The sequence below is a fragment of the Puma concolor genome, chromosome D1, assembly GCF_028749965.1.
Source record: "Puma concolor isolate L17-30 chromosome D1, mPumCon1.1.hap2, whole genome shotgun sequence".
Lineage (NCBI taxonomy): Eukaryota > Metazoa > Chordata > Mammalia > Carnivora > Felidae > Puma > Puma concolor.
The window spans coordinates 57,469,012-57,485,066 of record NC_141676.1 but is presented as its reverse complement, the minus strand read 5'-3'; the positions used below and the strand labels follow the sequence as shown (position 1 = coordinate 57,485,066).

General features: G+C 37.3%; 1 protein-coding gene across 6 annotated transcripts in view; it reads left to right on the top strand.

The window, feature by feature from the left end:
• Positions 1-16,055, top strand: part of FCHSD2 (FCH and double SH3 domains 2) — a 302,118-nt gene that overhangs the window by 13,180 nt on the left and 272,883 nt on the right. For all 6 annotated transcript variants that reach the window (XM_086678247.1, XM_086678251.1, XM_025928470.2 and 3 more), the window contains exon 2: positions 488-585. In XM_086678247.1, the coding sequence (XP_086534373.1) occupies positions 488-585 (98 nt within the window). The remainder of the gene's footprint in view (positions 1-487; positions 586-16,055) is intronic.

Here is a 16,055-nt window from a genome sequence, read left to right as displayed (position 1 = left end):
TGGAATAATTTATGTAGTCAATTTATGCATATGATTTCATGATTGTGTAAATTTCGGTCCTTAGATATTAGGCATTCCTATACTCCCTTCTGCCATCTATACTCAGCTCACCTCCCCTGGTGGTAGAAATCTTTAAGTCTTTTTTGGAAGAAATAGAAGACAGGGCCTTTTAAAACTCTTCAGAAGATCTACTACATGTGTACTGAGCTTGTGCATGAAATGGAATGACTGGAAGCTTATTTTGCACTTATTCATTGTATAATTTTTATACTCTTTTACTTTTATTTAACCTCTTTCAGGTTATTTGCCTAGTTTTCTCATTAAGTATCGTCAGTAGAACAAAATAAGGTGGCTAATAATGGATTTATGGCCTTTACAGAAGTGAGCAAGAGTTCTATATTCTGACAAGTATTAAGTATTTTGCTTAATTAATTATTTTGTTGTTAAGGTTGCAGTAAGGCCTTCATAAATGTATGATATATTTTAGGTGAAAGTTACACAAGAACTGAAAAACACTCAAGTTGAGCAGATGACAAAACTTCAAGCCAAACATCAAGCAGAATGTGATTTGCTTGAAGATATGAGGTAAGATTATAGTAAATAGTTTGAGAACTTTTATATCTTTGTTTCAAAGAACCATTGAGTTACCAAGCCCCAGGAACTGATGATGGAATTTCCTTTTGGATTTCCTGCTTTAAGGCTGTTAGAGCTTTGACTCAGCTAGAAATTATAACTGGAACTAACGCAATGCCAACTTTTTTTCCTTTAGTGGGGGAACCTATGACTTACACATACTATCATGAAAAAACAAGGGTCTTAAAAGTTTATTAGTCAAATTATAATCATTGAAGTAGAAATTCTTAAATAGTCTTTCTACTGAATTGTAACATTTGCTGACTTTAATGATTTCACATAGATTTTTTAACTGACACCTCTGGTTAATGGTTAATATCTGAGGGTGAGCCAGTCAACCTCAGATGATTGCACACTAACACTGTTTGTTAGAACATGACAAATATAATTTTGTCTTTGAACATTAAATTTAGTGGGAAATGTGTTTATCATATTTTGTCCTTACCTATATTCATAATTAAGATAACTTCAAGTAGATAAACCATCTTGCCAGCATTGTGAAAATCAGTATCTTTATTGAGGGAAGCATGATTCATTTTACTGAAAGAAACACCACTCTTTTAATAATCCTGTAATACAAATCGACAGCTCAACAAACATATTTTTGAAAATGATGGGGGGGGCACCTGGGTGGCTCAGTCGATTAAGCATGTGACTTTGGCTCAGGTCATGGTCTTGCAGTTTGTGAGTTTGAGCCCCACGTCGGGCTCTGTGCTGACAGCTCAGAGCCTGGAGCCTGCTTCAGATTCTGTGTCTCCCTCTCTCTGCTCCTCCCCCGCTCATGCTCTGTCACTTTCTCAAATAAACATTAAAAAAAAATTAAAAGAAAATGATGGGAGATAATTTGTGTGTTGAAACAGAGTGGCTGCAATTCTTATTTCCCTTTAGTAACACATTTATCAAATTGGAGTTGGGTCCGTAAGCTTTATCAGTTACCTATTTTTCTTGTGGTGCATAATTACGTGTTAGTTTCATGAAAAATATGAACTGTGTGTTGTAATAAAATTATATGTGTTTGGATACCTGAATTGTTTGGAGCCCAAAGTTTTAAAGAGCTTCTTTTTTCCTCCCCCATATTTAATTTAGGTGCTATTTGTGAGTATTTCTGCTGTATTTTCAGGGTTTCTTACTAAGGTATATAAAGTTAGTTGTATCCAAACTTGGATAAGATCAGTGTTTTCTGACTGAAAAGTATTCTGCATTTATTTCTTTTTGTTTTCCATGTGGCCACAGGGAAATTTTTAGACTTAAATAATTCCTGTGTAAGATACATGAAACTCTTCAAATGGTTAAAAACTCAAAATTTTTAGCCTCTATTAAGTGAAATAAGCTATCTTAGTAGAAATTTCTAAATGAAGAAAGTAATAAATTTTCAGAAGCAATTCAGAAAGGCCAAATTAGTGTGTAAGTAAAGATCTTCTGTTGGGTCTGGATGGTCAGTGGTCCTTAAGTCCTGCTAATTATATCTTCTAGAGATTTCTTGTTTACATTCTTTTCTGTTTTTCCCCTATTGCCTATACCTTGGTATAGGAGCTTATGGTCAAGTATAGGGATACACAGTCACTGCTAAATTGATATAGTTTGGTGTGCTATTATTTAGTTGTTTCTATTATTGCTGACCTATCACATTTCACTTACGTTATTTCAATAATATTCTAATTCTTGCAGTAGTGTTCTCATATTTTCTAGCCCCACCCCCCCCACCTCTCCTTTTATGTCTGTCTTCCACATTGTCACCAGCTGGCTTTCTAAAAATGTTGTTTGGGATGCCTGGGTGGCTCAGTCAGTTGAGCGTCTGACTCTTGATTTTGGCTCAGGTCATGATCCCAGGGTCGTGGGATCCAGCCCTGTGTCAGGCTCTGCGCTGAGCATGGAGTCTATTAAGATTCTTTCTCACTCTGCCCTGCTCTCCTGTGCGCATGCGCTCTCTCTCTCTCTCTCTCTCTCTCTCTCTCTCTCTCTCTCTCAAATAAAAAAATAATAAGATAAAAACAGTTTATTTTATATTGGGTTCTCTGTGGCCTTTTGGATAAAGATCATACACCTCGTTGTAGCATATATGGCCTTCTGCAACCTAGCCACAAGCTTCCTTTCCTGGCGTAATACTACCATTTCATGCTTATTCATCCTTCCTTCTTAATCTCCTTGCCCTGGCAACTCAGGACTTCTGGTTATCTAATTGTGCTCTTTACATTCATGCCTTTATATATGCCAGTCTCCTTGCCTGTTGATACCCTTCCTCCTACTTTTTCACCTGGCAAATTCTGCTTACCACTAAATTTGCAAGTTTGTTCTTTGTGATCTCAGAATTTTGATTTTGCACATGCTTCTGGCTTCCCCGCTCATGTGAACTCCTTGAAGTGAGAGGCTAAGTCATTTTTGTGTCTTTGTACCCTTTTAGGCTGGCAGAATTGTTAAATGAATGTAACTGGTTATATTTAAATGCACCTTACTTGTTTTTAGGTGAAATGTTTTATTGTTCTTTTGGTAGGGGGCTAGAGTGGTGTCTGTTGAGCTTGTGTTACACTTTGATTCATGTGGGCTTATTTATTTATTTATTTAAAAATTTATTTATTTTGAGAGAGAGCGAGCAAGTGAGTGAGCAGGGAAGGGGCAGAGAGAGAGGATCCCAAGTAGGCTCTGCACTAAACAGTGCAGGGGCTCGAACTCACTAACCATGAGATCATGACCTGAGCTGAAACCTAGAGTCAGACGCTCAATCGACTGAACCACCCAGGTGCCCCTCATGTGGGCAGTTTAAAACCTACCGTGCTATTTGATGTTGAGTATATCTATATTTACATATACATGTAAATACAGAGATGGTTGGTGTTCCCAAGGATTAATAGAGTCCTTATTCCAATGAGTCAGTGTGTTCTTCTTTTATGTTAAATTATTGGAATGAATCCCTTCACTCCTATATAGTTGTGAGCAGAATGCTATATTACCTCCTAAAACGTGAATTTAGGTTTCTAACTTCCTTTTTTTCTCAATGATAATATTGAATTGGAAGTTGAAAATTGTGTATTGTTGGTATTTATAATAACTTTAGTTGCTTGAGGAAGGGGGTAGTCTGCCTTTCTGGTCTGTCCTATCAAGTCAAATGACATTTTAAAAATTCATTAGAAACCTCTGAACTTGGGTTCAGATGTATAATACAGTATGTATTATATTGTAAAAGATCTTGCCTGCCATTTTTCTTTTTCTTTTTTTTTTTTTTTTTAAGTTATCTCTATTCCAATCTGGGACTTGAACTCACAACCTGGGTATTAAGAGTTGCATGCTCTACCGACTAAGCTAACCAGGCACCCCTGCTTTTCTCTTTCCCAAAACCCCACAAATAATAGTCCTTCTCACCAGTGCCCCCTCTCCCCCATCAGTGTTATGTTCAATTTAGGTTAGTGTGAATCACTAAAAAGCAAATAGCTTTTCTTTTCTTTTCTTTTCTTTTCTTTTCTTTTCTTTTCTTTTCTTTTCTTTTCTTTTCTTTCCTTTTCTTTCTTTTCTTTCTTCCTTTCTTTCTTTTCTTTCTTTTCTTTTCTTTTCTTTTCTTTTCTTTTCTTTTCTTTTCTTTTCTTTTCTTTTCTTTCTAGATTTTATTTAAGTAATTTCCATACCCAATGTGGGGCTTGAACTCACAAGCCCAAGGTCCAGAGTCACACGCTCCTCTGACTGAGCCAGCCAGGTACCCCAACTTTTCTTAATATTAAAAAAATTGATAGTAGAGAAACATTTTTATGACTTTAAAAAAAAAGTGAAGAAGAAAAAGACCACAATAATTATTAAGCTGTAAGTAGGAGATGTAATAGGAGATATCATGTGTTAAGCTCTAAATAGGAGAGTTTCATGCTGGGTTTTGGCTAGTTTCCACTCCCTTCCCCCACTTTTCATCTTCTGGAATTTTGAAGGGAGGAAACCAATTATGATACAGTATTTTTCCTTTGCTCTCCTCCCCTTCTTCAGTTCATTTGTTCCAGGGATGTATTTGGAAGCTGGTGTGTTCGGAGTAAAATTTGAGAAAGAAAGATAAACTCATTTGTTGTTAATCAGGGACATTGTTTTGGGGAGGCTTTATACTGAAGTGTTTCCTGTTGGCTTTTTCTGTCAGCTGTACATAAGCACACTTTACTTTCTTTTTAGTTTATTTTTTTTTCTCTTTGCTTTCTAAGGTGACTTATAAATTTCTAAGTACTACAGCCTGTATATTGTTTATTAATATTATATATTTAGTATTGTTTATTCTTATGATTTGCTAAGTAGAGTCAATAAAGAAAGTTCTTTGCAGGGATTCTGAATATAAAGAACTAACTTCTTAGCAGACATTTTTTAGGAGGTCATTATATAATATGGCAAAATCACAGAATTTTAGAGTCTGATTGATACTGTCCCATTTGTTGATGAAAATGGAAACTGAGGTGCAGTGAGATGAAGTAAATCATATTGAGGAAAAATGCTATTTCTCTATTTTCTAGACTAGTACATGATCCCCTCTATTTGTATTTCCCAAGGTTTTAATCAAGGAAATCATTATAGGTCCCATTTCTTAAAAACATTTTGCCTATCAAAAAGTACATTTTAACTAATAATTTGTTTTCTTATTTTTTACTTTTCATACGTCAAGCTGTAAATCAGCTTTGAATCACTATTTTAAAACTACTTACATGAATCCAGACAAAGGCAAAGATACTTGAAACTTTACCTCAGAGAAGGTTGAGTATATGGTTTCTCATAGATGTTCTGAAAAATGGAAACTGGCTCAAGAAGCACCTGTCTTTATTTGTAGACACCTGGAGGTCTGGCGACCTCAAGTGAGGAATTACTGTGCTATAGGTTCTCTTTTTTAACCTGTAGGTTCATGGAACTCACTGGGGATTGGATTCTTGTCTGTTTATGGATGCTCTTTTTTTTTGTTGTCTCAGAGACTGTTCGGTCTAAAAGGGAACCTTGGAAGTAATCTGGTATAGACTTTTTAAAAAAGATTTTTATCTATCTACCTGTCTATCATTTATTTATTTTGAGAGTGAGAATCTGTATGCACATGTGTGTGCACATGTAGGGGAAGGAGCAGATAGAGAGGGAGAGAGAGAATCTCAAGCAGGCTCTGTGCTGTCAGCACGGAGCCTGACATGGGGCTTGATCTCATGAACTGTGATATCATGAACTGAAATCAAGAGTTGGATGCTTAACTGACTGAGCTACCCAGGCACCACTAAGATTTTTATTTTAAGTAGTTTCTATATCCAGCATGGGGCTCAAACTTACAACCCCGAGATCAATAGTTGTACACTCTGTCAATTGAGACAGCCAGGACTCTTTTGAGAACAGTTTTCTTGAGACATAATTCACATACCATACAATTAACCTATTTAAAGTTTTTTAGTATATTCATGGGGTGTACAACTATCAACACTTTAACTTTAGAACATTTTTGCTCCTCCAGAAAGAAGTGCTGTATTTATTAGCAGTCACTTTCCATAATTTTCTCCAGCCTTAAGCAGTTACCTTCCCTGTCTATAGAAATGGAATCTGTAAAAATGGAATCAGACACTGTGTGGTCTTCTGTGACTAGCTTTTGCTTAGCCTAATGTTTCCAGGGTTCATCCATGTTATAGCACCAGTACTTCATTCCTTTTTATTGCTAAATAATACTCTGTTGTATGGATATACCATCACATTTATTAATCCACTTATCATTTGATGGATTTTTTGGCTATTATGAATAATGTTCCTTTTGAACACTCATGTACAAATTTTGTGTGGATTTCATGTTTTCATTTTTATACCTAGTAGTAGAATTGCTAGGGTCATGTGGTAACTCTGTTTAACTTTCTTTTTTTTTTTTCCTGTTTAACTTTTTGAGGAACTTTCAAATTGATTTCCAAAGTGGCTGCACCATTTTTTATTCCCACAGCAATAATGTCACGAAGGTTCCAGTTTTTCCATATCCTTGCTCATACTTGGTATTGTCTGTCTTTTGATTATAGCCATCCTAGCGGGCAAGAAGTGGTGTCATTGTGGCTTTTATTTGCATTTCTCTAATAGCCTGTGATATTGAGCATTTTTTCATATGCCTATTGGCCATTTGTATATCTTCTTTGGAGAAATGTCTATTCAGATCCTTTGCCCATTTTTAAACTGGGCATATATATATGTGTGTGTGTGTGTATATATGTGTGTATACACACACACATATATATATAAAAGCTATTTGACTTGCAAGTATATACTATATTTGCACTATTTTTCCCACTCTGGAAGAATCACCTGAAGTGATTCATACGTGCACTAAATTTTGAGAATTACTTAAGTGGTGGAAAGAATAAGGACTTTGAAGGTAGACCAGAGATTGAAACCCAGCTCTGCTACTTACTATTTGGGTGATCTTGGAGAAGTTACTAAGGTTCTCTGAGCCTCAGATTTCATAAATGTAAAACAAAGGTAATGCCGACCTTTCTGCTTTTCTGCAAAAGTTAAATGAGATATGTGAAATGCTGAGCATGGTAGATCTTTAGCACTGGTAGCTACCATTGTTAGTGGAAATTAGAACCTGGGAAGGATGTTGTCTTATTCACGGTGACAATGGAGGTTATTGTGTTTCATTAATTCTAAGAAGCACGGTTTTATTTTATTTTTTTTCATTCTTCTGAAATCCAGATACATCTTACAATTGCTTTTGGCTTTGATGTAGTTGTCATTGTCTCTTCATGCATGGAACTTGCAGAATACGTATTGGCAGGCTTGGAAGAAAATCCCAGAGATAATGGTGGGAATACAAATGTTGGATCACCCGGGATTTTGATGGTACAGAGGATGATATTGTGTGGAAAACTATAGGTTATCAGTGACTGATTGAAAAAAGTGATTCAGAAGATCTTGACTCCGAGTGTGACCAGTTCATGCACCAATTTATTTTATCTTTTTAAAATTACTCACAAATTATCCTAAAAATCTGACTAAATAAGCTTAAAAGCACTCTTTTAATAAGTATAAATAAAAATTGTAAGTGTTAGGGTATTGAATCAATTTAGTTGGCAGCATTTTTTCTTAGTGAAACATAAGGTGTCTTGGAATGTGTATTTTTTAATATGATGAAAACTGGAAGTAGCAGATCAGATACTGGACCCAGATCTTTTTTTCATTCATTCAAAATCATATTGCTTTTCAGTTCAGAGAATTGAATTCAATTGAATTTGAATTCAATTCAAATGAGAACTTAAAAATGATGTAAATCGTGAGAGGGAGCATTTTTTTTTTTTTTTTTTTTTTTTTTTTTAAATTTTTTTTTTAACGTTTTTATTTATTTTTGAGACTGAGAGAGAGCATGAATGGGGGAGGGGCAGAGAGAGAGGGAGACACAGAATCGGAAGCAGGCTCCAGGCTCTGAGCCATCAGCCCAGAGCCCGACGCGGGGCTCGAACTCGTGGACCGCGAGATCCTGACCTGAGCTGAAGTCGGATGCTCAACCGACTGAGCCACCCAGGCGCCCCGAGAGGGAGCATTTTTAAAAATAGGACTGCAAGGGTGGCTCAGTCAGTTAAGCATCTGACTTCGGCTTACGTCAGGCTCTGTGATGTTCATGAGTTCGAATCCCACGTCAGGCTCTGTGCGGACAGCTCAGAGCCTGGAGCCTGTTTCGGAATCTGTGCCTCCTTCTCTGCCTCTCCCCCGCTTGTGCACTCTCTCTCAAACATAAATAAACATTAAAAAAAAGTAGGGCTGCAGGGAAAAAGATCAAGTGGGACCATACTTAACATTTCTTTGAGAGGCACCTGAGTCGCTCTGTTGGTTAAGCGTCTGACTTCGGCTCAGGTCATGATTTCAGTTTGTGAGTTTGAGCCCTCCCCGCCCCCCCCCCCCCCCCCACCATCGGGCTCTCTGCTGTCAATACAGAGCCTGCTTTGAATCCTCTGTCCACCCCCTCTCTCTGCCCCTCCCCCTCTCAAAAATAAATATTAAAAAAATATTTGGGGCGCCTGTGGTGGGTTCAGTTGGTTGGGCATTTGACTTTGGCTCAGGTCATGATCTCACAGCTCATGGGTTCAGGTGCCGCATCAGGCTCTGTGTTGACAGCTCAGAGTCTGGAGCTTGCTTTGGATTCTGTGTCTCCATCTCTGTCTGCCTCTCACCCCGCTCATGCTCTGTCTCTCTCTCTCAAAAATAAATAAACATTAAAAAAAATATATTAAAACATTTTTTTGAATGAAAAGAAGAAAAAAGAGTACCTCATTTTATTTATTTATTTATTATCTTTTTAATGTTTATTTTTGAGACAGAGAGAGAGACAGAGCGCGGAGCAAGGGAGGGGCAGAGAGAGAGAGAGGGAGACGCAGAATCCAAAGCAGGCTCCAGGCTCTGAGCTGTCAGCACAGAGCCAGATGTGGGGCTTGAACTCATGAGCTGTGAGATCATGACCTGAGCTGAAGTTGGATGCTTAACTGACTGAGCCACCCAGGTGTCCCAAGAGTACCTCATTTTAAAATGAAAGGATAGCATGGAACTTCAACTGACTAAATGAATTTATGTTTTTAATATATACTTCCACAGTATGGTCAGTTCTGGAGGGGAGACTAAGAGTAGGAGGTACAAACTAGGCAGAGGAGGAAATAGGAAAATATAATTTGAGAGTCTATTTACTAAAACTTTTTGTCACAGACCACTGCTTACTTGAAAGAGTCAGGGTTTTAACAATACCTTTTCCTGTTGCTATTTAATGGTTTATGAACTCATAAGCCATTCATTGTCCATAGATCCTTATATGCTCCTAAAATGTGAAGATTTGTTTCTGGATGGGATGGCCGTTGCAACCCACAGCCGGAGTTCACATTTATAGATTTGAACAGGGGATACTTTCATGAGCCAGATGGAATTAAACTAAGGCCTAGTAATGAAAGTTACCCACCACTTTGGTTAAAAATAGAAGTGTTAGAAGAATTTTTGTGTGCACTTTTTTTTTAATTTGTTTTTTTTTTAACCATACCCAGATATGTAAATATGAGAGATGGTGAAGGTGATCTTTGTGGTAGGATAGCTGTGATATATTAGAATAAGCACAAATTTAGAGGCATACAACCCGAGTGTGAATCCTAATCTTAATCTCTTATTAACTGTGTGACTTTGGCCTTAAATCACCACAGGTCACTTAAACTTCTCTGAGCCTCGTGTATCTTATCTGTAAATTAGTAATAATTATAGTATCTTATGGGATTATTTTGATAATTAAAACAAAAGTAATGCATATAAAAGCTCTCTTGCATAGTATGTGGAACATAATAGATGTTAAGTAAATGCATGTGGATTGTAATTTTATTAAGTAATTGAGAACATCAACTCAGAATTATAGTCTGTGACTTACTCATCCCTAACAAGTTAACTTGTGGGTTAAAAAATGTAATGAGCCTCAAAGATAAATTGTTCAAATAATTCTAAAGAATTTCTTTCACCAAGTTCAGTAGTCCTAGTTTCCTTCCATTTTTCTCTGTCAGTAATGATTCTTCTCATGATTGCTGGATGGCTTCTGCAACTCCAAGCATAATAATCTCAAGACAACAGTGTTAGTGGAGGATGGGGAGGGAAGAACAGTTTATGGAAATTTTCTCTGCCTTCCTCCCCTCTTTATTTCCTCTGGAGAAGGTCATTTCTACCAGAAATTATCTGAATAGACTTTCTCTTATGTTTTATTGGCTGAGTCTGCCTCATTTGCTTGTTCATGCCTAGCTGTAAAGGAGGCTGGGAATATGATTATATTCTTTTTTTTTTTTTCAACGTTTTTTATTTATTTTGGGGACAGAGAGAGACAGAGCATGAACGGGGGAGGGGCAGAGAGAGAGGGAGACACAGAATCGGAAACAGGCTCCAGGCTCCGAGCCATCAGCCCAGAGCCCGACGCGGGGCTCGAACTCACGGACCGCGAGATCGTGACCTGGCTGAAGTCAGACGCTTAACCGACTGCGCCACCCAGGCGCCCCTGATTATATTCTTGGAGAGGTGGTCTTTGCCAGCAAGAAGTAAGGTATTGGTGGCAGTAATATGGCTTTTGCCACATTACTGTTTTGCCCTGTTTGTCACAGGGACCCATTTCTAATTTACTTCTAGTGTTTCCCATAAAAGTGTAAAAAAATGTGTTGGGGTTTAATTGTGAAAGATGTAGCTGGATTTCCAGATGTCCCAAACAGACTAGAACCGCTTGTATCCCCTCCTACCAACTCCTTTTGAAATCAGTGTCTTAGGTCAGGAGTAGGTTTTTGTATTTGCCATAGGTAATGGTCCGATAGGCCTGTGGCCTCTTAGGATTCTCAGCGATACAGGAGTGATTAAATATCTTGCCTCTTTTGGTCTTCTGATACGTAGAGAAATGGTGGTCTAAGGGCCTCCCAGGCGGTTGGTTTTTGTTTTTGTTTTTGTTTTTGTTTTTGTTTTTGTTTTTGTTTTGTTTTTTGCTGAACTATTTTTACTTCTAAGGTGAAAGCATTAGTAAGTAGTGAAGTGGCTAAAATGAAAGCAGGGAAGGACAAAAAAGAGCTAGAATTACTCCTAGCTGAATAATTTGCCCCTTAATGATTGAGGATTGGAAATTCAGTCTTGGAAATACAAAGTACTGGAAGAGGCCTGTGATGGTAAGTTGATGTTTTTCTTTGTAAATTTTTTGAATGTTCATTTGAATCCTGCAGATGCCGTTCTGTTTTATTGGTGTCAGTCTTCAGGAATGATCTGATGCATGAGCAAGAGTTAGTTTCTGAGTCTGGTTTGTGCTGTCTATTCTTCAGTGACTAATTTGGGAATTAGGCACAGAAACTTGTAACCCTCTCTTTTGTTCCATTGCTACAGATTTCCTGTCATGCGTTGGTCAGGGCTAACTTAATAAAACTTTGGCTGGTATTTTTATTTCATCTCATTGTGTCTTCACAGTATTCCTTGGTCATGCTTTATTTTAACATTCCATTTGATCTTTTTTTTTTTTTTTTTTTGGCATTCACATAGGAGTGTCTTGTCATCCAGATGTTTTCTGTTTTGTGAACTTTGACATAATCCCAATTCAAAAAGTAAATGTTATTTCTGGTATTATGAAAAGTGTCACCATGTCTGTGGCTCCACAGGAAACAATTGGGAGCATATATCCCTTGATTATATTTTAGTGGTATTTGTTTTTCCCCAATGGTGGTTGGAGAATAAGGATTGGAGGCAGAGACTTTTTATTGTATACCTTTTTTTGTATGTTTTGAATTTTGAACTATGTGAATCCTACCTACTCTCAAAACTAAAATTAAATGATTTAGTATTGGTAAACATTTGGCTTTTAGTTTTTAGTGAAGTTACTTCTATATTTTATGTTAACACACTTTGCAGGTTATTTCTAATATTAAGAATACTACAAATATTAAGAATACTTGATATATAAACTTATTTTCATAAAATGACTTGTCTTCACCTGGTTGTAGTTTGGAGTTGGGGAAATAGTCTCTGTGTACTACTGTGTTTCTTTCTTTCTGTATTATGGAATTGTTTTATTCCAAAACAAGTACACATATTAGGTGGTTAGATTCCTGTCCAGCCTCAAATTTTATTTTAGCTAACTTTATCCAAAGGTTTTACATTATAGTCATAATTAAAAATATTATTTCTGTGGTAATATGTATTTTGCATTATTAGTCAACTCTTTCCATGGGGGAATTGTTTTCTGTTTTACTATAGAGGTGTTTTAATAGTTTCCTCAGCTATATTGAGTTAATTGAATATTTTTAGTACTGCTTTTTCTTCTCTTGCATTTTTAGCTGGACGACTTTCTGTTTTTCAAGTGGTTGTTTAAGGTGTTACACCATGCATCTTTAATTCATCACTGTATACTTGGAATTAATATTAGACCACTCCACCTAAGACACTTACAGGTCCAGTTCTGATTACTTCATTCCAGACTTTGTGCTGCATACCTTATGTATTTTTTAAGTTTATTTATTTTTTGAGAGAGAAAGAGAGAGGGAGTGCAAGCGAGCAGGGGGGACAGAGAGGGGGACAGAGGATCCGAAGCAGGCTCTGTGCTAACACTACAGAGCCCAATGTGGGGCTCTAACTCCCGAACCGTGAGATGATAACCTGAGCCGAAGTAGGACACTTAACTGACTGAGCCACCCAGGCACCCCTATGCTGCGTACTTTATAAACGCCATGATATGTTAGTTTTTCTTTAAACACACTTATCTTTTGAAGAGATTAAGACATAGAAAAAAGTCTTTTATATTTACCAATTTTGACTTTTCTTTCCTTCCTCAGACCACATAGGTTTGAGTTTCCATCTGGTATCATTTCCTTTTGGGCTGAAGAACTTCCTTCAGCATTTCTAGTGCAGTTCTGCTGGTGACAGTTCTCTTAACTTTAACTCGTCTGAAAATGTCTTTATTTTATTTTTCTTTATTCACCTTCATTTTTGGAAGGTAATTTTCGCAGGATCTTGAATTCTGTGTTGACAGTTGGGTCACCCCATTGTCTTCTGGCTTTTACTGTTTCTGATGAGAAACCATATATATACACACACACACACATATTTATATACTTGTTTTCTTCTGTGTAATGTACCTTTTTTCCTCTCTGATAGCGTCGTTCTTCTTTATCTTTGTTTTTTTGCAGTTTGAATGTGATGTGACTGATGTATCTTTTTATTACTTTGCTGGGGGTTCACTGAGCTTTTTGGATCAACAAATTAGGGAAATTTGGGGCCATTATTTCTTCAAATTTTTTTTCTGCCCCATTTTCTCTTCTTCCGTTTTTGGGTTCCAAGGATATGCGTATATTAAACTGTCTGATAATAATCTGTGTTCTTCAGAGTGAATAGTTTCTGTTGATCTGTTTTCTGGCTCATTGGTTCTTTATTCTGTAATTTTTTTCCTTAAAATTTAAAAAAAAAATTTTTTTTAACGTTTATTTTTGAGAGAGAGACAGAGCATGAACGGGGGAGGGTCAGAGAGAGGGAGATACAGAATCTGAAACAGGCTCCAGGCTCTGAGCTGTCAGCACAGAGCCTGACGCGGGGCTCAAACTCACGGACCGTGAGATCATGACCTGAGCCGAAGTTGGCCGCTTAACCGACTGAGCCACCCTGGGGCCCCCAAATTTTTTTTTTAATAAAAAAATTTTTTTTCTTTTTATTTTAGAGACAGAGAGCAAGCAGGGGACAGGGGCAGAGGGAGGCAGGAGAGAATCTCAAGCAGGCTCCACACTCAGTGCAGGGCCTGATGCAGGGCTTAATCCCAGCACCTTGGGGTCATGACCTGAGCCAAAATCGAGTTGAATGTTCAACCAACTGAGCCACCCAGGCACCCCTTTTTCATTTTTATTTTTTAGGATTTTATTTTTCAGTAATCTCTACCCCCCAATGTGAGGCTTGAACTCACAACCCCAAGGTCAAGACTCACATGCTCTACTGACTGAGCCAGCCAGGTGCCCCTCTTCTGTAATTTTTAGTCTATTTTTAAGTCTATCTGGTGAAGTTTTCATTTTTGATAGTGTACCTTTAAGTGGTTGAACATATTTATAATCACCATTTTAAAGCTCTTGCCTGCTGTTCACAACACTGGAGTCATATTGTGGTCTGTTTCTGTTGATTGCTTCCCTCCACTCCCTCATTATGGGTCACGCTTTCCTGCTTATTTGCATATCTAGTAAGTTTTGATTTGGATTTTGTGGATGGTACATTATAGGAAGTCTCAATTGTGTTGTCTTTCTTTAAAGAGTGTTGAAATTTGGCGTTTCCACTGAAAGCCTGAGTGCCCAAGGTGTGCAGAAATGTCTCCATTCTGTCTGAACTACAATTCTGATGTCTCCCAGCAGTGTGCAGCTTCTGGTATCTGTTCAGCTCTCAGGCCTGCAACAGTAATTCTCACAGAGACTCACTCTGGCTTACATGTAGCTTGGTACTCAGCCAAAGATGCCCAAGGAACCCCCATGCAGATTTCTGGAACCACCCCTTCTGCATTGTTGCCTGTTCTCTAGTATCCTGTCCTCTATAAAGTCTAGCCATTCCACTAGCCCAGGACTCTGATTTCTGCATCTCAGTTTGGTGAGACCGTTACACTTCACATAGACTTCACCTCCCTGTGATGCAGTTGGGAAAGTTTCCCAGGCAGAAAGCTGGGGCAGATGTTGTACACATCTCCTGTACTGCCAGTTGTTTCACTCCTGAAAATAGTAGAATCATATGTTTTGTCTAGTTTTATAGCTGTCACTCGAGGAGGGCTAGTCTGGTACCAGTTACTTCATCATGTCTAGGAAAAGTCCATTTCTCAGATGTGTTAGAGGAAGATACTTAACTGTATTTAAATACATAAGATTATGTATTTATGCATGTTTAATATCTGTGTAATCCTAATTAATCTTGTGCTTTTAGATGTAGGAGTTTGGATATTCCATGTATAAATGTATTCTGTAGCATGGGAATTTTTTAACAGCTTTATTAAGATATAATTCTTAAACCATGTAATTCACTCATTTGAAGTGTATAATCCAGGGCTTTTAGTATATTCAAAATTGTGCATCTATTACCACAATCAATTTTAGGACATTTTCATTACCACAAAAAGAAACCCCATACCTTTTAGCCATTACCCTTCCCCTTCCCCGCATTTGCCCCACCTTAGGCAACCACTAATTGCTTTCCATAGATTTACTTGTTTTGGACATTTCATGTAAATGGAAGCAGTTGGCTTCTTTTACTTAGCATAATTTTTTCAAGGTTCTTCAGTGTTGTAACATCTATCAGTACTTTATTCCTTTTTGTTGCTAAATAATATTCCAGTACTTAGATATACCACATTTTATTAACCCATTCATCAGTTGATGGACATTTGGGTTGTTTCACTTTGGCTGTTATGAATAACTCTTTTATGAACATTTATGTACAAATTTTTTAAGGTACATATGTTTTCATTTTTCTTGGGTATATGCCTAGGAGTGGAATTGCTGAGTAATATATTAAGTCTGTGTTTATTCAAGGAACTGCCAGACTGTTTTCCAAAGGGACTATACCATTTTTCATTCTCACCAGCAATCTGTGAGGGTTTGATTTCTCCACATCCTTGTCCACATTTGTTGAACATTAATTATATCTCAGAGCCTCCCAGCAGCAATGTATTCTATAATTACAATTGTTATTATTATTATTCCCATTTTATAGATGAGGAAACTGAGGCTTGTAGTGGTTAAGTGTCTTGCCCACGATCAGAACTAAGAAATGGAAGAACTACATTTGAACCTGGGTGTATCCCTGACTTTTAAAATTTAAGTTCTTTCTCTCATTGAAAACTGTCTTTATTTTATTTTATTTTTAAAAAAAATTTTTTTTCAACGTTTTTATTTATTTATGGGACAGACAGAGACAGAGCATGAACGGGGGAGGGGCAGAGAGAGAGGGAGACACAGAATCGGAAACAGGCTCCA